The following is a 27,882-nucleotide window of genomic DNA, read 5'->3' on the forward strand; positions in this document are numbered from 1 at the left end:
CCATTGATGTCTATGGGGCCGGATGGGGGCAATAAAGAGCTGTGGTGTGGGATCTATGGGGTCCCATTAGGGTCTATGGGGTTCCTATTGGGGTCTATTGGATCCCATTGAGGTCTATGGGGTCCCATTGATTTCTATGGGGCCCTATTGGGGTCCTATTGGGGTCTATGAGGGTCCCATTGATGTCTATGGGGTCCCATTGATGTCTATGGGGTCCCATTGGGGTCTATGGGGTCCCATTGGGGGTTATGGGGTCCTATTGGGGTCTATGGGGTCCCACTGATGTCTATGGGGTTCCCATTGATGGCTATGGGGTCCCATTGGGGTCTATGGGGTCCCATTGGGGTCTATGGGGTCCTATTGGGGTCTATGGGGTCCCATTGGGGTCTATGGGGTCCCATTGATGTCTATGGGGCCGGATGGGGGCAATAAAGAGCTGTGGTGTGGGATCTATGGGGTCCCATTAGGGTCTATGGGGTTCCTATTGGGGTCTATTGGATCCCATTGAGGTCTATGGGGTCCCATTGATTTCTATGGGGCCCTATTGGGGTCCTATTGGGGTCTATGAGGGTCCCATTGATGTCTATGGGGTCCCATTGATGTCTATGGGGTCCCATTGGGGTCTATGGGGTCCCATTGGGGGTTATGGGGTCCTATTGGGGTCTATGGGGTCCCACTGATGTCTATGGGGTTCCCATTGATGGCTATGGGGTCCCATTGGGGTCTATGGGGTCCCATTGGGGTCTATGGGGTCCTATTGGGGTCTATGGGGTCCCATTGGGGTCTATGGGGTCCCATTGATGTCTATGGGGCCGGATGGGGGCAATAAAGAGCTGTGGTGTGGGATCTATGGGGTCCCATTGATGTCTATGGGGTCCCATTAGGGTCTATGGGGTTCCTATTGGGGTCTATTGGATCCCATTGCTGTCTATGGGGTCCCATTGATTTCTATGGGGTCCTATTGGGGTCCCATTGGGGTCTATGGGGTCCTATTGGGGTCTATGAGGGTCCCATTGAGGTCTATGGGGTCCCATTGATGTCTATGGGGTCCCATTGGAGTCTATGGGGTCCCACTGATGTCTATGGGGTCCCATTGATGTCTATGGGGCCCTATTGGGGTCTATGGGGTCCCATTGATGTCTATGGGGTTCCATTAGGGTCTATGGGGGACCTATTGGGGTCTATTGGATCCCATTGAGGTCTATGAGGTCCCATTGATTTCTATGGGGTCCTATTGGGGTCCCATTGAGGTCTACGGGGTCCCATTGATGTCTATGGGGTCCCATTGGGGTCTATGGGATCCCATTGGGGGTTATGGGGTCCTATTGGGGTCTATGGGGTCCCATTGATGTCTATGGGGTCCCATTGGGGTCTATGGGGTCCCATTGATGGCTATGGGGTCCTACTGGGGTTCCATTGGGGTCCTATTGGGGTCCCATTGGTGTCTATGGGGCCCCAATGGGTCACAGATGCCTCTCAATGTCTTTTTGGGGTCATTTATTGGGATTTGGGGTCGCTATGGGGCTCAGTGTGTCCCTATGGGTCACTCTATGGGGTTCTATGGGTCCCTATATGTCTCTATGTCTCCCTATGGGGTCTCTATGGGTCACTATGGTCCCCCAATGGCTCTACAGTCCTCCTACATCTCTATGGTCTCTATAGTCCTCCAAAGTCTCTATGGTCCCTCTCTATGGTCCTCCTCCATCTCTATGGTCCCTCCCTACAGTTCTCCCAAGCCTCTATGATCCCTCACTATGATCCCTATGGTCTCTATGGTCCTCCCTAGAGTCCTCCCAAATCTCTATGGTCCCAAGTCTCTATGGCCCTCCCAAGTCTCTATGGCCCCTCTCTATGATACCTCTCTACAGTCTTCCCAGGTCTCTATGGTCCCTCCCCAGAGTCCTCCCAAGTCTCTATGGTCCTCCCAGGTCTCTATGATCCCTCTCTATGGTCCCTTCCTTGTCTCTATGGTCCTCCCTAGAGTCCTCCCAAGTCTCTATGATCCTCCTAAGTCTCTATGGTCCTCCCAAGTCTCTATGATCCCTCTCTACAGTCCTCCTATGTCTCTATGACCAATTCCCTAGAGTCCTCCCAAGTCTCTATGATCCCCCCAAGTCTCTATGATCCTCCTAAGTCTCTATGGTCCTCCCAAGTCTCTATGATCCCTTCCCTAGAGTCCTCCCAAGTCTCTATGACCCCCTAAGTCTCTATGGTCCTCCCAAGTCTCTATGATCCCCCTAAGTCTCTATGGTCCTCCCAAGTCTCTATGATCCTCCTAAGTCTCTATGGTCCTCCCAAGTCTCTATGATCCTCCCAAGTCTCTATGATCCCTTCCCTAGAGTCCTCCCAAGTCTCTATGACCCCCTAAGTCTCTATGATCCTCCCAAGTCTCTATGATCCTCCTAAGTCTCTGTGATCCTCCCAAGTCTCTATGATCCCCCCAAGTCTCTATGATCCTCCTAAGTCTCTATGATCCCCCTAAGTCTCTATGGTCCTCCCAAGTCTCTATGGTCCTCCCAAGTCTCTATGGTCCTCCCAAGTCTCTATGATCCTCCTAAGTCTCTATGGTCCTCCCAAGTCTCTATGGTCCTCCCTAGAGTCCTCCCAAGTCTCTATGATCCTCCCAAGTCTCTATGATCCCCCTAAGTCTCTATGATCCTCCTAAGTCTCTATGACCCTCCAAAGTCTCTATGGTCCTCCAAAGTCTCTATGATCCCTCTCTACAGTCCTCCCAGTTCTCTATGGTCCCTCTCTATGGTCCCGTTTCTCTCTGGTCCCTCTCTATGACCCCTTCCCTAGAGTCCTCCCAAGTCTCTATGGTCCTCCCAAGTCTCTATGATCCTCCTAAGTCTCTATGGTCCTCCCAAGTCTCTATGGTCCTCCCAGGTCTCTATGGTCCTCCCAAGTCTCTATGATCCCTCTCTACAGTCCTCCCAGGTCTCTCTGGTCCCTCTCTATGACCCCCTGGTCCCGTCCGGTGCCGAGTGCAGCCAGCAGAGCGTCCATCCAGATGCGCAGCGCTTCCCCGCTGGGAGCCACCAGGCAGAAGAGTCGCCCAAAGGTCTTGAGGCAGAACGTCAGCCGGGGCTGGGGGCTCTGTGGGGAGCAATGGGGCCGTCAGCACCACGGACAGAGGCATCGACGGACCCATAGATGGACCCATAGAGCCCATAGCCAGACCCATAGATTGACCCATAGAGCCCATAGAGCTCATACATGGACCCATAGAGCCTATAGAGCCCATAGCCAGACCCATAGAGCTCACAGAGCCCATAGATGGACCCATAGAGCCCGTAGAGCCCATAGATGTACCCATAGAGCCCACAGCCGGACCCATAGAGCCCATAGAGCCCATAGATGGACCCACAGATTGACCCATAGAACCCATAGAGCCCATAGCCAGACCCATAGAGCCCGTAGCCAGACCCATAGAGCTCATAGATGGACCCATAGATCTCACAGAGCCCATAGATGGACCCATAGAGCCCATAGGGCTCATAGATGGACCCATAATGCCCATAGATTGACCCATAGAGCCCATAGGCAGACCCATAGAGCTCACAGAGCCCATAGATGGACCCATAGAGTCCATAGATGGAAGAGTCAGCACCATGGACAGCACCACGGACGGACCCATAGATGGAAGTCAGCACCATGGACAGCGACATAGATGGACCCACAGATGGAAGTCAGCACCATGGACAGCGACATAGATGGACCCATAGATTAAAGTCAGCACCATGGACAGCGCCATAGGTGGACCCATAGATTAAAGTCAGCACCATGGACAGCGCCATAGGTGGACCCATAGAGCCCATTGCCAGCCCCATAGATCCCAAACCCAGCCCCACAGCTCCAACCCCCAGCCCCATAGATCCCAAACCCAGCCCCACAGCTCCAACCCCCAGCCCCACAGACCCAAACCCAGCCCCTCCCAGCCCCACAGCTCCCCCCAAGCCCCACATATCTCCCCCAGCCCCATAGCTTTGTCTCACAGCCCCCCCATCCCAGCCCCATAGACCCACCCCATAGCCCCCCCAGCCCCATAGATCCACCCCATAGCCCCCCCAGCCCCATAGATCCACCCCATAGCCCCCCCAGCCCCATAGATCCACCCCATAGCCCCCCCAGCCCCATAGACCCACCCCATAGCCCCCCCAGCCCCATAGATCCACCCCATAGTCCCCCCAGCCCCATAGACCCACCCCATAGCCCCCCCAGCCCCATAGACCCACCCCATAGCCCCCCCAGCCCCATAGACCCACCCCATAGCCCCCCCAGCCCCATAGATCCACCCCATAGCCCCCCCAGCCCCATAGACCCACCCCATAGCCCCCCCAGCCCCATAGATCCACCCCATAGTCCCCCCAGCCCCATAGACCCACCCCATAGCCCCCCCAGCCCCATAGACCCACCCCATAGCCCCCCCAGCCCCATAGACCCACCCCATAGTCCCCCCAGCCCCATAGATCCACCCCATAGCCCCCCCAGCCCCATAGATCCACCCCATAGCCCCCCCAGCCCCATAGACCCACCCCATAGCCCCCCCAGCCCCATAGATCCACCCCATAGCCCCCCCAGCCCCATAGATCCACCCCATAGCCCCCCCAGCCCCATAGATCTGCCCCACACCTTGCAGGCCATCTGCCCATGGTCATAATAAACCTCCTCGATGGCCTGGAAGTAAATGACGCCCTTCAGCTTCGTCTGCTCCTTGTCTGTGGGGCAGGACAAAGGGGGGGGGAAACCACTGAGACCCCATAGGGACCCCAATGAGACCCATAGGGACCCCAATGAGACCCATAGGGACCCATAGGGACCCCAATGAGACCCATAGGGACCCATAGGGACCCCATTGAGACCCATAGGGACCCATAGGGACCCATAGGGACCCATAGGAACCCCAATGAGACCCCATAGAGACCCATAGGGACCCATAGGAACCCCAATGAGACCCCATAGAGACCCATAGGGACCCATAGGGACCCCATAGAGACCCATAGGGACCCATAGAGACCCATAGGAACCCCAATGAGGCCCATAGGGACCCATAGAGACCCATAGGGACCCCAATGAGACCCATAGGGACCCATAGGGACCCCAATGAGACCCCATAGAGACCCATAGGGACCCCAATGAGACCCCATAGAGACCCATAGGGACCCATAGGAACCCCAATGAGACCCCATAGAGGCCCATAGGGACCCATAGGAACCCCAATGAGACCCCATAGAGGCCCATAGGGACCCATAGGGACCCCAATGAGACCCCATAGAGACCCATAGGGACCCCAATGAGACCCCATAGAGACCCATAGGAACCCCAATGAGACCCCATAGAGACCCATAGGGACCCATAGGGACCCCAATGAGACCCCATAGAGACCCATAGGGACCCCAATGAGACCCCATAGAGACCCATAGGGACCCATAGGAACCCCAATGAGACCCCATAGAGACCCATAGGGACCCATAGGGACCCCAATGAGACCCCATAGAGACCCATAGGGACCCCAATGAGACCCCATAGAGACCCATAGGAACCCCAATGAGACCCCATTGAGACCCATATAGACCCATAGGGACCCTGCTGAAACCCCATAGGGACTCATAGCAACCCATAAAGATCCCATAGATCCCCATAGCCCCCCCCCCACACCCCCATAGTCCCCCATAACCCCACACAGACCCTCATAGACCCCCATAAACCACTCCAGACCCCTCCTATGCCCCCATAGCCCCCCATAGCCCCCCATAAACCCCCATGTAGACCCCACCCAGACCCCATAGCCCCCCCCAGACCCCCATAACCCCCCCTTTACCCCCACAGCCCCCCATATAAACCCCTCCCAGACCCCATAAACCCCCCCCCAGGCCCCCATAGCCCCCCATAACCCCCCCATTTACCCCCATAGCCCCCCATGTCCCCCCCATTTACTCCCATAGTCCCCCATATAAGCCCCTCCCAGACCCCCATAGCCCCCCATGACCCTCCCAGACCCCCATAGCCCCCCATGTCCCCCCCATTTACCCCCATAGCCCCCCATATAAACCCCTCCCAGACCCCCATAGCACCCCATGTCCCCCCATTTACCCCCATAGCCCCCCATATAAACCCCTCCCAGACCCCCATAGCCCCCCATGTCCCCCCCATTTACCCCCATAGCCCCCCATATAAACCCCTCCCAGACCCCATAACCCCCCTCAGACCCCCATAGTCCCTCATTTACCCCCATAGCCCCCCATATAAACCCCTCCCAGACCCCATAACCCATCCCCAGACCCCCTACCCCCCCATATCCCCCCCCATTCACCCCCATATAAACCCCTCCCAGACCCCATAACCCATCCCCAGACCCCCTACCCCCCCATACCCCCCCATATCCCCCCCCATTCACCCCCATAGCCCCCATATAAACCCCTCCCAGACCCCATAAACCCCCCCCCAGACCCCCATATTCCCCCATTTACCCCCATAGCCCCCCATGTCCCCCCCATTTACCCCCATAGTCCCCCATATAAACCCCTCCCAGACCCCATAGCCCCCCATAACCCCCCCATTTACCCACATAGCCCCCCATGTCCCCCCCATTTACCCCCATAGTCCCCCATATAAACCCCTCCTAGACCCCATAACCCCCCATTTACCCCCATAGCCCCCCACGTCCCCCCCATTTACCCCCATAGTCCCCCATATAAACCCCTCCCAGACCCCATAGCCCCCCATAACCCCCCCATTTACCCCCATAGCCCCCCATAGTCCCTCATTTACCCCCATATAAACCCCTCCCAGACCCCCATAGCCCCCCATAACCCCCCCATTTACCCCCATAGTCCCCCCATTTACCCCCATAGCCCCCCATATAAACCCCTCCCAGACCCCATAACCCCCCTCAGACCCCCATAGTCCCTCATTTACCCCCATAGCCCCCCATATAAACCCCTCCCAGACCCCATAACCCATCCCCAGACCCCCTACCCCCCCATACCCCCCCATATCCCCCCCCATAGCCCCCATATAACCCCCCCCCAGACCCCCATAGCCCCCCATGTCCCCATTTACCCCCATAGTCCCCCATATAAACCCCTCCCAGACCCCCATAGCCCCCCATAACCCCCCCATTTACCCCCATAGTCCCCCATATAAACCCCTCCCAGACCCCATAGCCCCCCATGTCCCCATTTACCCCCATAGCCCCCCATGTCCCCCTAATTTACCCCCATATTCCCCCATATAAACCCCTCCCAGACCTCCATAGCCCCCCTTAACCCCCCCATTTACCCCCATAGCCCCCCATAGTCCCTCATTTACCCCCATATAAACCCCTCCCAGACCCCCATAGCCCCCCGTACCCCCCCATTTACCCCCATAGCCCCCCACATAAACCCTTCCCAGACCCCATAACCCATCCCCAGACCCCCTACCCCCCCATACCCCCCCATATCCCCCCCCATTTACCCCCATAGCCCCCCATATAAACCCCTCCCAGACCCCATACCCCCCCATTTACCCCCATAGCCCCCATATAAACCCCTCCCAGACCCCATACCCCCCCATTTACCCCCATAGCCCCCCATATAAACCCCTCCCAGACCCCATACCCCCCCATTTACCCCCATAGCCCCCATATAAACCCCTCCCAGACCCCCATAGCCCCCCATACCCCCCCATTTACCCCCATAGCCCCCCACATAAACCCCTCCCAGACCCCATAAACCCACCCAGACCCCTATAGCCCCCCATACCCCCCCATTTACCCCCATAGCCCCCCATATAAGCCCCCCCCAGACCCCCATAGCCCCCCATGTCCCCCCCATTTACCCCCATAGCCCCCCATGTCCCCCCCATTTACCCCCATAGTCCCCCATATAAACCCCTCCCAGACCCCCATAGCCCCCCATATCCCCCCCATTTACCCCCATAGTAGGCCAGCATCTTCCTTGTAGGGTCGAGGAGGAACCACCTCCTCCTCCAGGTCTTGATCCTGCCCCCCATTTTCGTTAGGGGTCCCCTACAGGTGTCTGCCGTCACCTTCACGTCCCCACAGCACTCGGGGCGGTGACCCCGAGACCTCAGAGCACACAACAGGTCCAGGCTGCCCTATAGGACCCCATACGTGGCCTTAGAGGACCCCAAAGTGGCCCTATAGGGCCCAAAATGGCCTTATAGACCCCATAAATGGCCTTAGAGGGCCCCAAAATGGCCTTATAGACCCCATACATGGCCTTAGAGGGCCCCAAAATGGCCTTATAGACCCCATAAATGGCCTTAGAGGACCCCAAAATGGCCTTATAGACCCCATAAATGGCCTTATAGACCCTATAAATGGCCTTATAGGGCCCCAAAATGGCCTTATAGACCCCATAAATGGCCTTAGAGGACCCCAAAATGACCTTATAGACCCCATACATGGCCTTAGAGGACCCCAAAATGGCCCTATGGGACCCCAAAATGGCCTTATAGGGCCCCAAAATGGCCTTATAGACCCCAAAATGGCTCTATAGGGTGAGAGGGGGACCATGTAGTTCTATGGGGCCTAATATGGCCTTATAGGACCCCAAAATGGCCCTATGGGGTGAAAGGGGAGCCATATAGACCTATGGGACCCCATAAGTGCCCTTATAGGGCTCCAAAATGGCTTTATAGACCCCATAAATAGCCCTATAAGACCCCAAAATGGCTCTATAGGGTGAGTGGGGGGACCATGTAGTTCTATGGGGCCCTATATGGCCCTATGGGACCCCATAAATGGCTTTATAGGACCCCAAAATGGCCCTATGGGGTGAAAGGGGAGCCATATAGACCTATGGGACCCCATAAATGGCCTTATAGGGCCCCAAAATGGCTTTCTATGACCCCATAAATGGCCCTATGGGACCCCAAAATGGCTCTATAGGGTGAGTGGGGGACCATGTAGTTCTATGGGGCCCTAAGTGGCCCTATAGAACCCCATAAGTGGCCTTAGAGGACCCCAAAATGGCCCTATGGGACCCCAAAATGCCCTTATAGGGCCCCAAAATGGCTTTATAGACCCCATAAATAGCCCTATGGGACCCCAGAATGGCTCTATAGGGTGAGGGGGGAACCATGTAGTTCTATGGGGCCCTATATGGCCCTATGGGACCCCATAAATGGCCTTATAGGACCCCAAAATGGCCCTATGGAGTGAAAGGGGAGCCATATAGACCTATGGGACCCCATAAGTGCTCTTATAGGGCTCCAAAATGGCCTTATAGACCCCATAAATAGCCCTATGGGACCCCAAAATGGTTCTATAGGGTGAGTGGGGGACCATGTAGTTCTATGGGGCCCTAAGTGGCCCTATAGGACCCCATAAGTGGCCTTATAGGACCCCAAAATGGCCCTATGGGACCCTAAAATGCCCCTATAGGGCCCCAAAATGGCTTTATAGACCCCATAAATGGCCCTATAGGGCCCCAAAATGGCCCTATAGACCCCATAAATGGCCTTAGAGGACCCCAAAATGGCCCTATAGACCCCATAAATGGCCTTAGAGGGCCCCAAAATGGCCATACATGGCCCCAAAATGGCCTTAGAGGGCCCCAAAATGGCCTTATAGACCCCATACATGGCCTTAGAGGACCCCAAAATGGCCTTATAGACCCCATACATGGCCTTAGAGGACCCCAAAATGGCCCTATAGGGCCCCAAAATGGCCTTATAGACCCCATACATGGCCTTAGAGGACTCCAAAATGGCCCTATAGGGCCCCAGAATGGCCTTATAGACCCCATACATGGCCTTAGAGGACCCCAAAATGGCCCTATAGGGCCCCAGAATGGCCTTAGAGGACCCCAAAATGGCCCTATAGGGCCCCAGAATGGCCTTATAGACCCCATACATGGCCTTAGAGGACCCCAAAATGGCCCTATAGGGCCCCAGAATGGCCTTATAGACCCCATACATGGCCTTAGAGGACCCCAAAATGGCCCTATAGGGCCCCAGAATGGCCTTATAGACCCCATACATGGCCTTAGAGGGCCCCAAAATGGCCCTATAGGGCCCCAAAATGGCCTTATAGACCCTATAAATGGCCTTAGAGGACCCCAAAATGGCCCTATGGGGTGAAAGGGGAGCCATATAGACCTATGGGACCCCATAAGTGGCCTTATAGGACCCCAAAATGGCTTTATATGACCCCATAAATGGCCCTATGGGGTGAGGGGGGGACCATATTGGGTCTATGGGGCCCATATAGTTCTATGGGGCCCTAAATGGCCCTACGGGACCCCATTATGGCCCTATAGGGTGAGAAGGGGGGCCCATATGGGGTCTATGGGGCCCATATAGTTCTATGGGGCCCTAAATGGCCCTATGGGACCCCATTATGGCCCTATAGGGTGAGAAGGGGGGCCCATATGGGGTCTATGGGGCCCATATAGCTCCATGGGGTTCTATGGGGTCCATATAGTTCTACGGGGTTCTATGGGGTCCATATAGTTCTATGGGGTTCTATAGGGTCCATATAGTTCTATGGGGTTCTATAGGGTCCATATAGTTCTATGGGGTTCTATGGGGTCCATATAGTTCTATGGGGTTCTATGGGGCCCATATAGTTCTATGGGGTTCTATGGGGCCCATATAGTTCTATGGGGTTCTATGGGGCCCATATAGTTCTATGGGGTTCTATAGGGCCCATATAGTTCTATGGGGTTCTATGGGGTCCATACAGTTCTATGGGGTTCTATAGGGCCCATATAGTTCTATGGGGTTCTATGGGGCCCATATAGTTCTATGGGGTTCTATAGGGTCCATACAGTTCTATGGGGTTCTATAGGGCCCATATAGTTCTATGGGGTCCTCACCTCAGGCTCAGCTGTGGGCGTGGCCAGCGCGACGGTGGGCGTGGCTTGAACCGGAAGCGGCGTGGCTTGCGTCGAAGTGGGCGTGGCCTGAGCCGGAAGGGGCGTGGCCTGAGCTTTGGCTGCTCTCCGTGCTTCCTGTTGTGGGCGGGGCATAAGTGAAGCCACGCCCCCCTTTATATCCCCCGTCCAATAGGAAAAGAGAGCAGCCGGGCCGGAAGTGGTGGGCGGGGCTTAAGGGAATCCACGCCCCCCTCTATATTCCCCATCCAATAGGAACACGGAACGCCAAAACCGGAAGTAGACCCTACCGCTAAACGCACCCCCCAGCCCCCCATAACCGGAAGTAGGTCCGACCATTAAATGCGTCCCCCACAGAAAAAGCTCGCACCTAAAGTTCCCCCTATAAATGGTTCCTACTGTAATAAATACCCCCGCACCGTGCCCCCCCCCCCCCCCAGGTTCCGGTTCCGGTTCCGGTTCCGGTTCCGTACCCGTGCCCTCAGCAGCCTCTCCCGTTCAGCCAAGGCCTCTCGGACCCGGCGCTGCAGCTCGGCCAGCTGAAGGCAGGCGCTAAAGGGGGGAAATAGGGGAAAGATGGGGGGGATATAGGGCAGATAGGGGGCAGATGGGGGGGGTATGGGGTAGATATGGGGGGCTATGGGATGTATGGGGGGCTATGGGGTATATGGGGGGGCTATGGGGCAGATAGGGGGCAGATGGGGGGGGTATGGGGGGCTATGGGGTGTATGGGGGGCAATAGGGGGCAGATGGGGGGGGATATAGGGCAGATAGGGGGGGTATGGGGCACATAGGGGGGCTATGGGGTATATGGGGGGTAATAGGGGGCAGATAGGGGGGATATGGGGCAGTTAGGGGGCAGATGGGGGGCAGATGGGGAGAGTATGGGGGGCTATGGGGTGTATGGGGGGCAATAGGGGGCAGATGGGGGGGCTATGGCGTATTTGAGGGGGTCTATGGGGGGCTATGGGGTATATGGGGGGGCTATGGGGTATATGGGGGATAATAGGGGGCAGATAGGGGGGATATGGGGCAGTTAGGGGGCAGATGGGGGGGGGTATGGGGTAGATATGGGGGGCTATGGGGTGTATGGGGGGCAATAGGGGGCAGATGGGGGGGCTATGGGGTATTCGAGGGGGCCTCTGGGGGGCTATGGGGTATATGGGGGGGCTATGGGGTATATGGGGGGTAATATGGGGCAGATAAGAGGGGCTATGGGGTATTTGGGGGGGCTATGGGGCAGATGGGGGGGCTATGGGGCAGATAAGAGGGCTATTGGGTATATGGGGCGGTCTGTGGGGCATATGGGGGGCAATAGGGGGCAGATGGGGGGGGTATGGGGTATTTGAGGGGGTCTATGGGGGGCTATGGGGTATATGGGGGGCTATGGTGCAGATGGGGGGGCTATGGGGCAGATAGGGGGCAGATGGTGGGGCTATGGGGTATTTGAGGGGGGCTATGGGGTATATGGGGGGGGCTATGGGGCAGATGGGGGGGGCTATGGGGTATTTGAGGGGGGCTATGGGGTATATGGGGGGCTATGGGGTATATGGGGGGGCTATGGGGTATTTGAGGGGGTCTATGGGGGGCTATGGGGTATATGGGGGGGCTATGGGGCAGATAGGGGGGGCTATGGGGTAAATGGGGGGGTCTATGGGGTATTTGGGGGGTAATAGGGGGCAGATGGGGGGGTATGGGGCACATAGGGGGGCTATGGGGCAGATAGGGGGGCTATGGGGTATATGGGGGCTATGGGGCACATAGGGGGCAGATGGGAGGGGCTATGGGGTATATGGGGGGGGCTATGGGGTATATGGGGGGGCTATGGGGTAGATATGGGGGGGCTATGGGGTATTTGGGGGGGTCTGTGGGGTATTTGAGGGGGCAATAGGGGGCAGATAGGGGGACTATGGGGTATATGGGGGGGGCTATGGGGCACATAGGGGGCAGATTGGGTTGGCTATGGGGTAAATGGGGGGGGCTATGGGGCAGATGGGGGGGCTATGGGGCAAATACAGGGGGCTATGGGGCACATAGGGGGCAGATGGGGGGGTAAGGGGCAAATACAGGGGTCTATGGGGCACATAGGGGGCAGATGGGGGGGCTATGGGGTATATGGGGGGCTATGGGGCAGATAGGGGGGCTATGGGGCAGATAGGGGGGGCTATGGGGCAGATAGGGGGCTATGGGATATATGGGGGGTAATAGGGGGTAGCTTGGGGGGGCTATGGGGTATTTGGGGGGGGCTATGGGGCAGATGGGGGGGCTATGGGGTATTTGGGGGGGGCTATGGGGTATATGGGAGGCTATAAGGCAGATAAGGGGGGCTATGGGGTATTTGGGGGGTAATAGGGGGCAGATGGGGGGGGCTATGGGGTATTTGAGGGCGGCTATGGGGCAGATAGGGGGGGCTATGGGGTATATGGGGGGCTATGGGGCAGATAGGGGGGGCTATGGGATATATGGGGGGTAATAGGGGGTAGCTTGGGGGGGCTATGGGGTATTTGGGAGGGCTATGGGGTATTTGGGGGGGGTATGAGGCAGATAAGGGGGGCTATGGGGTATTTGGGGGGTAATAGGGGGCAGATGGGGGGGCTATGGGGTATTTGGGGGGCAATAGGGGGCAGCTGGTGGGGGCTAATGGGGCAGATAGGGGGCTATGGGGCAGATAAGGGGGGCTATGGGGTATATGGTGGGGCTATGGGGCAGATAAGGGGGGCTATGGGGTAAATGGGGGGGTCTATGGGGTATATGGTGGGGCTATGGGGCAGATAAGGGGAGCTATGGGGTATTTGGGGGGTAATAGGGGGCAGATGGGGGGGGCTATGGGGTATTTGAGGGGGCTATGGGGCAGATAGGGGGGGCTATGGGGTATATGGGTGGTCTATGGGGCAGATAGGGGGGGCTATGGGGTATATGGGGGGTCTATGGGGGATAATTGGGGGGCTGGAGGGATCTGAGGGGGTTATAGGGGGCAGATGGGGGGGGCTATGGGGTATTTGGGGGGGGTATGGGGCAATTAAGGGGGTTGTGGGGTAACTGTGGGTGTTATGGGGCAATTAGGGGGGGCAATTAAGGGTGGTTATGGGGCAATTGAGAGGGTTGGGGGGCAGATTCTGACCTATAGGATTCGGGGTCCAACCCCCCCGGGGGCAGTTGTAGGGCCAGGATGCCTTTAAATGGGGGGGGGGCAAAAGGGGGGTAAATAATAACCCCAAATCTGCCCCCCCCGACCCCAAATACCCCCTATACCCCCCCCAAATACCCCCCCAGACCCCAAATACCCCCCCAGACCCCAAATACCCCTTAAACCCCCCCCCCAAATAACCCCTGGACCCCCTTCAGACCCCAAATACCACCCTATACCCCCCCATATACCCCCCCAGACCCCAAATACCCCCCATATACCCCCCCAGACCCCAAATACCCCCTTAGACCCCCCCCAAATACCCCCCCAGACCCCAAATACCCCCTTAATCCCCCCCTCCCCACCATAAATACCCCCCATACCCCCCCCATATACCCTCCCTGACCCCAAATACCCCCCATAGAACCCCCAAATACCCCCCCAGACCCCAAATACCCCCTTAAACCCCCCCCCAAATAACGCCTGGACCCCCCTTCAGACCCCAAATACCCCCCTATAACCCCCCTAAATACCCCCCCAGACCCCAAATACCCCCCATATACCCCCCTAAATACCCCCCCAGACCCCAAATACCCCCCCTATACCCCCCCATAAATACCCCCCCAGACCCCAAATATCCCCTTAATCCCCCCCTCCTCACCATAAATACCCCCTATACCCCCCCCATATACCCCCCCAACCCCAAATACCCCCATAGACCCCCCCAAATCTCACCATGTCCATGATGGGATCGGGGCCGAGGTTGTGGGGGGGGGCACAGGTTGTTATTTGCCCCCCCCCGACGTCGGGGGAGACTCCCCGAGCGCTGCAGCCCTATAGAGCCCTATGGGGGGGTAAATGGGGGGGTATTTGGGGTCTGGGGGGTATTAAGGGGGGGTAGGGGGGTATTTGGGGGGGGGCTAGGGGGGTATTTGGGGTCTGCGGGGGTATTGGGGGGGGTATGGGGGTATTTGGGGTCTGGGGGGGTATTTGGGGGGGCTAGGGGGGTATTTAGGGCGGTGGGCATAAATGGGGGGGGTCTCTGGGGGGTATTTGGGGTTGGGGGGAGGTATTGGGGGCATTAAGGGGGTAGGGCCCCTTATTTGGGGGGGGGGTCTTATATGGGGGTGGTCTTATGGGGGGGGTCCTATAGGGGGGTCCCCTTATTTGGGGGTGGTCTCCCCTTCTATTGAGGGGGGCATTAAGGGGGGTCCTGGGGGGGCATCTTATGTAGGGGGGGGCGGTTCCAGGGGGTCTTATAGGGGGGTCCCCTTATTGGGTTGGGGGGGTCTTATAGGGGGGTTATATATGGGGGGGGTCCCCTTATTTGGGGGGGGTCTCAGGTGGGTTATATATGGGGTGTCCCCTTATTTGGGGGGGTCTCATGGGGGTTATATATGGGGGGGGTCCCCTTATTTGGGGGGGGGTCTCAGTGGGGTTATATATGGGGGGATCCCCTTATTTGGGGGGGGGTCTCAGTGGGGGTTATATATGGGGGGGTCCCCTTATTTGGGGGGGGGGGTCTCAGTGGGGTTATATATGGGGGGGGTGCCTTTATTTGGGGGGGGTCTCAGACCTGCACGGAGCTGCTGAGTGTGAGCACACAGGGGGGGTCGTTGTGGTGGGGGCTGAGCAGGATCAGGCTGCGGTCGGTGCGGTGGGAGATCATCAGCTGGGAGGGGGGGGGGCAGCAAAGTGAGACCCCCACCCCCATATAAACCCCATTGATACCCCATAGACCCCATTACCACCCCATAGATCCCACTGCCCCCCCCACAGACCCCATTACCCCCCATAGACCCCATTAACCCCCCCATAGACCCCATTACCCCCCATAGACCCCAATACCACCCCATAGACCCCAATGCCACCCCATAGACCCCATTGCTACCCCACAGACCCCATTACCCCCCATAGACTCCATTGCTACCCCACAGACCCCATTACCCCCCATAGACCCCATTACCCCCCATAGACCCCATTAACCCCCCCCATAGACCCCATTACCAACCCATAGACCTCACTGCTACCCTATAGACACCATTACCCACCATGGATCCCATTAACCCCCCCCACAGACCCCCTATAGACCATATTACGACTCATAGACCCCATTAACCCCCCCATAGACCCCATTACCACCCCATAGACCCCAATATCATCCCATAGACCTCATTGCTACCCCGTAGACCCCATTACCCCCTATAGACCCCACTGCCCCCCCATAGACTCCATTCTACCCCATAGACCCCATAGATCCCCCATAGGACCCATAGATCCCCCTCACCTCAGGCAGTTCCTGGGGGGGTTGTGGGGGGGCCGCCTCCAATGGACGCTGTGGGATCTCAGCTGCATCCTATAAACCCCATAGAGATATATGGGAACCCCATAGGGACCCATAGAGACACCAAATACCCCATAGAAATATATGGAAACCCCATAGAGACCCCAAAGACCCCATAAAGGCCCATAGAGTCCCCATAGAGACCCATAAAGACCCAGAGACCCCATAGAGACTCCCAGAGTCCCATAGAGACCCCATAGAGACCCATAAAGACCCCATAGGGACCCAATAGAGACCCCATAGAGACCCATAGAGACCCCATAAAGACCCAGAGACCCCATAGAGACCCCCAGAGACCCCATAGAGACACCATAGGGACCCATAGAGACCCCATAAAGACCCAGAGACCCCATAGAGACCCCCAGAGACCCCAGAGAGACCCCCAGAGACCCCAGAGAGACCCCATAGGGACCCATAGAGACCCCATAGGGACCCATTGAGACCCCAGAGAGACCCAGAGAGACCCAGAGAGACCCCATAGAGACCCATAGAGACCCCATAGAGACCCCATAAAGACCCCATAAAGACCCCATAGGGACCCATAGAGACCCCATAGAGACCCAGAGAGACCCCAGAGAGACCCACTGAGACCCCATAGCGGGGGGGGGCAGATATAGGGCAGCCCCACACATCTGTGGGGTGGGGGTTGGGTGCTTCCCCACCCCAAAGGGCCCCACCCAACCGGTTGGACAGGGAGTGTATGGGGTGGGGGGGGGGGAACTCCTTACCCTAAGGGTGAGTTATGGGGTGGGGGGGGGGATATGGGGTTATATGGTGTTATATGGGGGACTACGGGGGGATATGGGGGGGTTATATGGTGTTATATGGGGGTCTATGGGGGGATATGGGGGGTTATATGGGGGGATATGAAGGGGAAGGGGACGGTATGGGGGTATATGGGATGGGAATGGAGGGTTATAGGGGGGATATGGGGGGCTATGGGGGGTGATAGGGGGGATATGGGTTTATATGGGGGGATATGGGGTTATATGGGGTTATATGGGGAGATATGGGGGGCTATGGGGTGGGTCTATGGGGTCTATGGGGCACTGGGTACCTTTATGTTCAGGCCCTGAATGCAGAGCTGTAGCGCTGTGGGGGGATCCTCCTGGGGGGCAAAGGGGGATAGCAGTGCCCCATTGGCCCCATAGAGACCCACAGAGCCCCATAGCACCCCATAGAGACCCCATAGCGCCCCAGAGAGACCCCATAGAGCCCCACAGCAGCCAATAGAGACCCCTCAGAGTCCCCACAGTGCCCCATAGAGACCCCACAGAGCCCCATAGCCCCCCATAGACAACCTCTAGAGCCGCATAAAGACCCCATAGAGCCCCATAGACCCTATAGAGCCCCATAGCCCCCCATGGACACCCCATAGAGCCGCATAAAGACCCCATAGCACCCCATATAGGCCCTATAGAGTCCCCACAGTGCCCCATTGGCACCCCATAGCGCCCCACAGAGCCCCATAGACACCCCATAGCGCCTCATAGCACCCCACAGAACCCAATAGGGCCCCATAGACACCCCATATAGCCCCATAGACACCCCATAGAGATCCCATAGAGCCCCATAGACACCCCATAGAGTCCCATAGAGCCCCATAGACACCCCATAGAGATCCCATAGAGCCCCATAGACACCCCATAGAGCCCCATAGACCCCCCATAGAGCCCCATAGAGCCCCCATAGAGTCCCATAGAGCCCCCATAGACACCCCATATAGCCCCATAGACACCCCATAGAGACCCCATAGAGCCCCATAGAGCCCCATAGACCCCCCATAGAGTCCCATAGACCCCCCATAGAGTCCCATAGACCCCCCATAGAGTCCCATAGAGCCCCATAGACACCCCATAGAGATCCCATAGAGCCCCATAGACACCCCATAGAGATCCCATAGAGCCCCATAGACACCCCATAGAGCCCCATAGAGCCCCATAGACACCCCATAGAGCCCCATAGACACCCCATATTGCCCCATAGACACTCCATAGACCCCCCTCACCCCATCTCCCCCCACCGGTGGGGGCGGGGCCGCCCCCTCGCCGCGTTGCACCATGGGAAGGGCTGTCCAAGGTCAAGAGGTCAGTGAGGTCAGAGGTCAAAGGTCGCTGACCCCCCTCCCCCCCCCCCCTCCTCGTGTCGCTCTGGTCGCCGGCTCCGAACAGGGACCGAGCGGGGAGGGGGCGGGGCTTGGTGACGTCACGAGTGACGTGTGCAAGAGTGGGCGGGGCCAAAGCGTGGGAACGGTTAAGCCACGCCTCTTGTGGCCACGCCCACAGCCCCATAGAGACCCATAGGGACCCCATAGAGTCCCACAGAAACCCTATAGAGATCCATAGAGACCCCATAGAGACGCCATAGAGATCCATAGAGACCCATAGGGACCCCATAGAGTCCCATAGAAACCCCATAGAGATCCATAGAGACCCATAGGGACCCCATAGAGAGAGATCCATAGAGACACATAGAGCCCCATAGAGACCCCATAGAGTCCCATAGAAACCCTATAGAGATCCATAGAGACCCATCGGGACCCCATAGAGACCCATAGAGACACATAGAGCCCCATAGAGACCCATAGGGACCCCATAGAGTCCCATAGAAACCCTATAGAGATCCATAGAGACCCATCGGGACCCCATAGAGACCCATAGAGAGAGACCATAGAGACACATAGAGCCCCATAGAGACACATAGGGACCCCGTAGCACCCCATAGAGACCCATAGCAACCCATAGAGAACCATAGGGACCCATAGAGTCCCCATAGAGACCCATATAAACCACATAGAGACCCATAGTAACCTCATAGAGACCCCATAGAACCCCATAGAGACTCCATAGAGACCCCATAGAAACCCCATAGAGCCCCATAGAAACCCCATAGAGACCCCATAGAGCCCATAGACACCCCATAGACACCCCATAGAGTCCTATAGAGCCCCATAGACCCCATAGAGACGCCATAGAGCCCCATAGACACCCCATAGAGCCCCATAGACACCCCATAGAGTCCCATAGAGCCCCATAGACCCCATAGAGACGCCATAGAGACCCCATAGAGCCCCACAGTGCCCCACAGAGACCCCATAGACACCCCATAGAGCCCCATAGACACCCCATAGAGCCCCATAGACACCCCATAGACACCCCATAGAGCCCCATAGACACCCCATAGAGCCCCACAGAGCCCCATAGAGCCCCATCGACCCCATAGAGACGCCATAGAGCCCCATAGCGCCCCATAGACACCCCATAGAGCCCCATAGATACCCCATAGACACCCCATAGAGCCCCATAGACACCCCATAGAGCCCCATAGACACCCCATAGAGCTCTATAGTGCCCCACAGACAACCCATAGAGCCCCATAGACACCCCATAGAGCCCCATAGCGCCCCTCACCACATCGCAGCCCCACACAGACTCCGTTACCACATCCCAGCCGCATAGAGACCCCATAGAGACGCTGATTGGTCGATCGGCGGAGACCGCGCCCTCTGATTGGTCGAACAGCCCCGAGTAGGCGGGGCTAAACACGAAGGCGGGAAAGCCGCCGCCGCCATTTTGTGGTCTTCGCGCCCTGAGATACTCCCATCACCCCCCGCGGCGCTACCCGCACTCCGATTGGTCGATCGGGTTGCGATTCAGCCCTCTGATAGGTCGAACCGCAGCGAGGAGGCGGGGCATAACCCAAGAGCGGGAAACGCTCTGAGGGGGGAACAACTGGCCGCCATTTTGTCTCCGTCCGTCAAGATGGCGGCCGCGTTCAGACCCCTCCGTTCAATGCGGCCCCGAGCCTCAATTTAAGCCTTTTTTCCCCTTTTTACCACACGAATCGTCGCTTCTCCTTGTGATAACGGTGAGAATGCCATTTTTTCTTCAGAAAATGGCGAAAATGGGCCGGTTTTACCTCATTTTCCCCCTCCCCCCCCCCACCCCCCCCCTTAAGGAGGTGTAATACAGGCCCGACCGGTTCTATTGGGCCTCAGGGCCGGGTGAGGCCTCCTCCATTACATCCCTATGAGTCATTAACAAACCCTCATTAAGGAGCTTCATTAGTTTCTCATCAGCTTATTGTCATACGGAGGGGCAGAGCCCATCCCTGTAGGTCAATAGGGGGGGATTTGGGGTAAAAAAGGCCCAAATTGGGGCTGTTTGTATCCAAATATTGAATTTTAGGGGGGATTTGGGGTAAAAAAGGCCCAAATTGGGGCTGTTTATATGAAAATATTGAATTTGGGGGGGATTTGGGGTAAAAAAGACCCAAATTGGGGCTGTTTGTATCCAAATATTGAATTTTAGGGGGGATTTGAGGTAAAAAAGGCCCAAATTGGGGCTGTTTATATTAAAATATTGAATTTTAGGGGGGATTTGAGGTAAAAATGACCCAAATTGGGGCTGTTTGTATCCAAATATTGAATTTTAGGGGGATTTGGGGTAAAAAAGGCCCAAATTGGGGCTGTTTATATTAAAATATTGAATTTTGGGGGGATTTGGGGTAAAAAAGGCCCAAATTGGGGCTGTTTATATTAAAATATTGAATTTTGGGGGGATTTGGGGTAAAAATGGCCCAAATTGCTCAACCAATAGGATTTGTCCATTTGAGCCCCGCCCTGTGTCAATCAAAAAGCAAATCCCGCCCACTTAAGCCACGCCCACTTCAAAACAACCAATCAGCTTTGATGCTGAAGCCATGCCCACCCAAACCACACCCCCTTTAAAAGAGCCAACCAATCAGATTCATCATTGAAGCCACGCCCCAATCAAACCACGCCCCTATGTTAATTTGTTCTTTATTTCCACCAATCAGAGCTCCCCATCATGAAGTGGGCGGGACCTCACCAGGCCACTCCCCTATGCTAATTAATTATTTATTCCAACCAATCAGAGCTCCCCATCACAAAGTGGGCGGGACCAGCACCCCCATGTGGGCGGGGCCTCACAGCAGGCCACGCCCCTATGCTAATTAGTTCATTTCCACCAATCAGAGCTCCCCGTCACCAAGTGGGCGGGACCAGCACTCCCATGTGGGCGGGGCTTCCGGGGTGGGCGTGGCCAATCAGTGCGTGTGGGCGGGGCTTGGTGCTGTGTGGGCGGAGTCATCTCGTGGGGGGGGCGGCGCCATCTTGGATCCCACAGCGGAGATTGGCTGGCACGGCTATGTCTGTTAATGGGGGGGGGGGGGGGTTATGATGGACCCCAGACCCACAGCCCTGCCCCATAGAGACCCCATAGAGACACCATATCCCTTCATAAAACCCCATAGCCCCCCATAGAGACCCATAGCCCCCCATAGAGACCCATAGCCCCCCATAGAGACCCTATAGTCTGCCATAGAGACCCCATAACCACCCCATACCCACATCCCAGCCTCATGGAGAACCCATAGCCCCCCATAGAGCCCCCCATAGCCCCCCATAGAGACCCATAGCCCCCCATAGAGCCCCCCATAGAGCCCCCCATAGAGACCCATAGCCCCCCATACCCCCCATATCCCCCCTTAGAACCCCCATATCACCGCATAGAGACCCCATATCCCTTCATACCCCCAACAGAGACCCCATATCCCCCCATAGAGCCCCCATATCCCCCCATAGAGCCCCCCTATCCCCCCATACCCCCCATAGACACCTCATATCCCTTCATACCCACCATAGAGCCCCCATATCCCCCCATAGAGCCCCCATAGAGAACCCATGTCCCTTCATAACCCCCATAGAGCCCCCGTAGCCCCCCATAGAGCCCCCATACCCCCCACTGAGCCCCCATATTCCCCTATATCCCCCCCCAGAACCCCCATATCACCGCATATCCCCCCATAGAGCCCCCATACCCCCCATAGAGACCCCATATCCCTTCATACCCCCTATAGAGCCCCCACATCCCCCCATAGAGCCCCCATATCCCCCCAATAGAGACCCCATACCCCCCATAGAACCCCCATAGCCCCCCATAGAACCCCCATAGCCCTTCATACCCCCCATAGAGCCCCCATATCCCCCATAGAGACTCCATAGCCCCCATAGAGACCCCATGTCCCTTCATACCCCCATAGAGCCCCCCTATCCCCTCATACCCCCCCATAGAGCCCCCATATCACCCCATATCCCCCCATATCCCTTCATACCCCCCATAGAGCCCCCATACCCTCCATATTCCCCCATAGGCCCCCATATTCCCCCATAGACACCCCATATCCCCCGAATAGAGCCCCCGTAGAGCCCCCATACCCCCCATAGACACCCCATATTCCCCCATATCCCCCATAGAGCCCCCATATCCCCCCATAGAGCCCCCATAGCTCCCCATATCCCCTATAGACACCCCATATCCCCTCATACCCCCCCATAGAGCCCCCATATCACCCCATATCCCCCCATATCCCCCTATATCCCCCCATATCCCCCCATATCCCCCCTATAGCTCCCCATATCCCCCATATCCCCCCATACCCCCCTTAGTTACCCATCAGTTTAGGCCGTGGCAGCCTCAATCCCTCCATGAGCTTCACAAACTCGTCCTCGCTCAGTGTGAGCCGCGGGTTGAGCCGTCGCTCCTCCCCCACCGTCGTCACCGTCTGACCTTAATTAGGGGGGGAGGGGCACATGATCCCCCTCCCCTTATTTCCTTCCCCCCCTCCCCTCTAGAGCCCCCATATCCCCCCATAGGCCCCCATATTGCCCCATATCCCCCCATAGAGCCCCCATATCCCCCCATATCCCCCCATAGAGCCCCCATATCCCCCCATAGAGCCCCCATATCCCCCATAGGGTCCCCATATCCCCCCATAGAGCCCCCATATCCCCCCATAGAGACCCCATATCCCCCCATAGAGACCCCATATCCCCCCATAGAGCCCTCATATCCCCCCATAGAGCCCCCATATCCCCCCATATTCCCCCATAGAGCCCCCATATCCCCCCATAGAGACCCCATATCCCCCTACAGAGCCCTCATATCCCCCTATAGAGACCCCATATCCCTTCATACCCCCCATAGAGACCCCATATAGCCCCCATACCACCCCATAGAGATCCCATACCCCCCATAGAGTCCCCACAGCCCCCCATAGAGCCCCCATATCCCCCATAGGGTCCCCATTATCCCCCTATAGAGCCCCCATAGCCCCCCACAGAGCCCTCATATCCCCCTATAGAGACCCCATATCCCTTCATACCCCCCCTAGAGACCCCATAGAGCCCCCATACCCCCCCATAGAGATCCCATACCACCTATAGAGACCCCATATCCCCCATAGAGTCCCCATAGCCCCCATAGACACCCCATATCCCTTCATACCTCCCATAGAGGCCCCATATCCCCCCTATACGATACCTGTATAGTCATGTGCAGGGTAGATCAGACATTGCTCCGGCAGCGTGAAGATCTGAGTGTGCACCGAGCGGTACAGCGTGCGCGGACAGCCTGGTACCATGGCAACAACAGCATCACGTTACCATGGCAACCGGCAGCATCCCGTTACCATGGCAACAATCAGCATCCTATGTTACCGTGGTAACATCCAGCCCCATAGAGAGCGCTATAACAGCCTCCATAAGGGGCGCTATAGTGACCTCCAGCCCATAGGGGGCGCTATAACAGCCTCCATAGGGGGCGCTATAGGGACCTCCAGCCCATAGGGGGCGCTATAGCAGCCTCCATAAGGGGGGCTATAGTGACCTCCAGCCCATAGGGGGCGCTATAACAGCCTCCATAAGGGGCCGCTATAGTGACCTCCAGCCCATAGGGGGCGCTATAACCTCCATAAGGGGAGCTATAGGGACCTCCAGCCCATAGGGGGCGCTATAACAGCCTCCATAAGGGGCGCTATAGCGACCTCCAGCCCATAGGGGGCGCTAAAACAGCCTCCATAGGGGGGGCTATAGCGACCTCCAGCCCATAGGGGGCGCTATAACCTCCATAGGGGGCGCTATAGCGACCTCCAGCCCATAGGGGGCGCTATAGCGACCTCCAGCCCATAGGGGGCAAAATAGCGACCTCCAGCCCATAGGGGGCAAAATAGCGACCTCCAGCCCATAGGGGGCGCTATAACAGCCTCCATAAGGGGCGCTATAGTGACCTCCAGCCCATAGGGGGCGCTATAGCAACCATCGATGGGGGGGGGGGGGCTCCATAAGGGGCCGTATGTCCCTCCCAGTGCCCCCCAGTTTCCCCATATCCCCTTCCAGTCCCCCCATATTCCCTCCCACTCTCTCCATATCCCCCAATATCCCCCCATTTCCCCTCCCTGTCCCCACATATCCCCCCATATTCCCTCCCATTACCCCTATATCCCCCTATATCACCCCATATCCCCTCCCAGTGTCCCCCAGTCCCACCACATCCCCTCCAGTCCCTCCCAGTGCCCCTATATCACCCCATATCCCCCCCATATGCCCCTATATCCCCCCTATGTCCCCCATATCCCCCCTATATCCACCCATATCACCCCTATATCCCCCATATCCCCCTATATCCCCCCTATATCCCCCCTATATCCCCCCATATCCCCCTATATCCCTCCATATCCCCCTATATCCCCCCATATCCCCCCTATATCCCTCCATATCCCCCCTGTATCCCCCCATATCCCCCCATATCCCCCCTATATCACCCCATATCCCCCCATATCCCCCCTATATCACTCCATATCCCCCCATATATCCCCCATATATCCCCCTATATCCCCCCATATCCCCCTATATCCCCCCTATATCCCTCCATATCCCCCCATATCCCCCCATATCCTCCTATATCTCCCCATATCCCCCCTATATCCCCCCATATCCCCCCTGTATCCCCCTATATCCCCCCATATAACCCTATATCCCCCCATATCCCCCCCATCCCCTCCCATTCCCTCCCAGTCCCCCTATATCCCCCCATATTCCCCTATATCTCCCTATATCTCCCCATATCCCCCTATATCTCCCTATATCCCCCCATATCCCCCCTATATCCCCCCATATCCCCCTATATCCCCTATATCCCCCCCATATCCCCCCATATCCCCCCTGTATCCCCCTATATCCCCCCTGTATCCCCCCATATCCCCCCGTATCCCCCCTATATCACCCCATATCCCCCCTATATCCCCCCATATCCCCCTATATCTCCCGATATAACCCTATATCCCCCCATATCCCCCTATATCCCCCCATATCCCCCTATATCCCCCCATATCCCCCCTATATCCCCCCCATTACCCTGCTGGAAGTCCGTCCTCCCGCAGCCCCGTATGAGCAGCGCGTCCCCAGTGAAGGCCATCGATCGATCGTCCAGAACCAGAGTGACACAACCATCGGTGTGACCGGGACTGGGACGGACAGACAGCGACTGCGGGACACACGGACACATAGGAACCCCATAGAAACCCCATAGGGACACATAGAGACCCATAGGGACCCACAGGGACCCATAGAGACCCATAGGAACTCACAGAGACACATAGAGACCCATAGGGACCCATAGAGACCCATAGGAACTCACAGAGACACATAGAGACCCATAGGGACCCATAGAGACCCATAGGAACTCACAGAGACACATAGGGACCCCATAGGGACACATAGAGACCCCATAGAGACCCTATTGAGACATATACAGACCTCTAAAGACCTACAGGGACCCACAGAGACCCATAGATACCCCTATAGAGACCCCATACTCCAACCCAGCCCCATAGAGACCCCACAAAGACCCATAGAGACCCCATAGCGACCCATAGCGACCCATAGCGACCCATAGGGACACATAGAGACCTATAGAGACCCATAGGGACCTCATAGAAACCCCATAGAGACCCATAGAGACCCCATAGAGACCTATAGGGACCCATAGAGACCCACTGAGACCCATAGGGATCCACAGAGACCCATAGGGACCCATAGAGCCCCATAGGGACACATAGAGACCCATAGGGACCCATAGGGACCCCATAGAGACCCATAGGGACCCATAGAGACCCCATAGGGACCCATAGAGACCCATAGGGACTCATAGCGACCCATAGGGACCCCATAGGGACCCATAGAGACCCATAGGGACCCATAGAGACCCCATAGGGACCCATAGAGACCCATAGGGACTCATAGCGACCCATAGGGACCCCATAGGGACCCATAGAGACCCATAGGGACACATAGAGACCTATAGAGACACATAGGGACCCATAGACACCCCATAGCTGCCCCATAGAGACCCATAGGGACACATAGAGACCTATAGGGACCCATAGAGACCCATAGAGACCCCATAGCGACCCATAGGGACCCATAGAGACCCATAGGGACCCCATAGCGACCCATAGAGACCCATAGCGACCCATAGGGACCCATAGGGACCCATAGAGACCCATAGAGACCCATAGCGACCCATAGAGACCCATAGGGACCCACAGAGACCCATAGCGACCCATAGAGACCCATAGAGACCCCCCGTATCCACTCACGAAGGCCCCGAATCCAACACTGTCGCCCCCATTGACGTGCAGGTCGGCCCGGGCTCCGCTCTGACCGGAAATGACGCTTCGACATCCGGGGAACAGCGAGCGGAGGGCGCCGCTTCCGGTCACGTGATCCGCATGGCAGTGCGTGTTCACTGTAGAGAAGGCGGTCCGTCTCTTTATCCCCTCCCCGCACTCACTTCCGGTTTTACCCCTTCACTTCCGGCCTAAACTTCAAGCCCTCCCTCACTTCCGGTCAATCCCTTTATCCCCTCCCCCACCACTTCCGGTTGTTCCCTTATCCCCACTTCCGGCTTGAACTTTACCCCTTTCCCTACTTCCGGTCAGCTCCTTTATCCCCCCACTTCCGGTCTGGCCTACTTCCCCACTTCCGGTCTGCTCCTTTATCCCCCCACTTCCGGTCTGGCCTACTTCCCTACTTCCTGCCTGCTCCTTTATCCCCCCACTTCCGGTCTGGCCTACTTCCCCACTTCCGGTCTGCTCCTTTATCCCCCCCCACTTCCGGTCGGGCCTACTTCCGGTTTAACCCACCGACATAACGCAGCTTTAACCCGAGCTCCTCCACCAACTTCCGGTCCCGTGGCACCGTTTCCAGCACCGGGTCGATGATCACGGCGTCTCTCGTCGCTTCATCCGCCAACACGTACGTGTAAGTGCACGAACGGGGCTCGAAAAGCTACAAACCGGAACCGGAAACGGATGAGGCTCCATCCGGGGTTTTTTTTTTTTAGGCCCCAACCGGAACCGGTTCGTTTTTTTTTCTAGGCCCAACCTGACGGAACAGGAGCCGCCTCGAACCGGAAGTGAAGGAGCGGAGCAGCGCGGGGCCGCGGCGGAGCAACATGGCGGCGGAATGGCGGAACCGGAAGTAGCCGCAGGGGGTTTAAAGGGGGGAGGAGGCGGAGCTTAAAGGGGCGATGCGTTGCGGGTGGGGCCCACCTGTATTGAGAGCTGAGAGTAATGGCATTGCCGATTGAAGAGAGTCGACGCTGATTGGGTGAGGGGATAGAGGGCGGGGCTACAGCCCTGATTGGCTGAGAAATGGGATCTTAAAGGGGCGATGCGCTGCGGTGGGGCCCACCTGTATTGATGGT

At 57.0% G+C, this 27,882-nt stretch overlaps 2 protein-coding genes and 1 long non-coding RNA gene across 11 annotated transcripts; 1 reads left to right on the plus strand and 2 right to left on the minus strand.

The window, feature by feature from the left end:
* Positions 1-1,480: 1,480 nt before the first annotated feature.
* Positions 1,481-20,897, minus strand: LOC116652715 (pleckstrin homology-like domain family B member 3). 9 transcript variants are annotated; one of them, XM_085534739.1, is made up of 13 exons: positions 19,726-20,891; positions 18,324-18,385; positions 17,373-17,423; positions 16,259-16,327; positions 15,548-15,643; positions 14,707-14,815; positions 13,966-14,017; positions 11,318-11,396; positions 10,827-10,961; positions 7,917-8,100; positions 4,633-4,718; positions 2,887-3,096; positions 1,481-2,829 (listed from the first exon to the last, which is right to left on the minus strand). In XM_085534739.1, exons 1-12 carry the CDS (start codon positions 19,769-19,771, stop codon positions 2,923-2,925), a joined length of 1,143 nt encoding a protein of 380 aa, XP_085390865.1. In that variant the 5' UTR covers positions 19,772-20,891; the 3' UTR covers positions 1,481-2,829; positions 2,887-2,922. The 9 variants fall into 9 exon arrangements, with proteins under 9 accessions (XP_085390865.1, XP_085390864.1, XP_085390872.1 ...); XM_085534738.1 differs by having other exon boundaries at positions 1,481-2,848; XM_085534746.1 differs by lacking the exon at positions 4,633-4,718 and having other exon boundaries at positions 19,726-20,897.
* A 203-nt stretch (positions 20,898-21,100) lies between these two features.
* ETHE1 (ETHE1 persulfide dioxygenase) lies at positions 21,101-27,646 on the minus strand. Its single transcript, XM_085534749.1, has 7 exons — positions 27,561-27,646; positions 27,320-27,464; positions 26,774-26,922; positions 25,530-25,659; positions 23,659-23,748; positions 22,789-22,905; positions 21,101-21,487 (listed from the first exon to the last, which is right to left on the minus strand). The coding sequence occupies exons 1-7, from the start codon at positions 27,630-27,632 to the stop codon at positions 21,423-21,425; spliced, it is 768 nt and encodes a 255-aa protein (XP_085390875.1). The 5' UTR covers positions 27,633-27,646; the 3' UTR covers positions 21,101-21,422.
* Positions 27,299-27,766, plus strand: LOC146751330 (uncharacterized). Its single transcript, XR_014941664.1, has 2 exons — positions 27,299-27,437; positions 27,554-27,766. It is a non-coding gene; the product is annotated as an uncharacterized LOC146751330 (long non-coding RNA).
* Positions 27,767-27,882: the final 116 nt, after the last annotated feature.

This window comes from Coturnix japonica, unplaced genomic scaffold (assembly GCF_054131305.1).
Source record: "Coturnix japonica strain WE unplaced genomic scaffold, WE-NBRP24 Scf098, whole genome shotgun sequence".
In the NCBI taxonomy this organism is placed as follows: Eukaryota; Metazoa; Chordata; class Aves; order Galliformes; family Phasianidae; genus Coturnix; species Coturnix japonica.

Excerpts from the sequence above, each read along its gene's own strand:
- LOC116652715 (XM_085534739.1), bottom strand. The coding sequence starts at position 19,771 with ATGCGGCTGGGATGTGGTAACGGAGTCTGTGTGGGGCTGCGATGTG. Across the intron at positions 15,644-16,258 it reads CCCCCCAGGAACTGCCTGAG|CTGATGATCTCCCACCGCAC; the intron begins GTGAGGGGGATC and ends CCCCCCTCCCAG. Across the intron at positions 14,018-14,706 it reads CCGATCCCATCATGGACATG|GCATCCTGGCCCTACAACTG; the intron begins GTGAGATTTGGG and ends CCCCATTTAAAG.
- ETHE1 (XM_085534749.1), bottom strand. The coding sequence starts at position 27,632 with ATGTTGCTCCGCCGCGGCCCCGCGCTGCTCCGCTCCTTCACTTCCGGT. Across the intron at positions 25,660-26,773 it reads GTGTTGGATTCGGGGCCTTC|TCGCTGTCTGTCCGTCCCAG; the intron begins GTGAGTGGATAC and ends TGTGTCCCGCAG. Across the intron at positions 21,488-22,788 it reads GCCACGGCCTAAACTGATGG|ACATAGCCGTGCCAGCCAAT; the intron begins GTAACTAAGGGG and ends CCCCATTAACAG.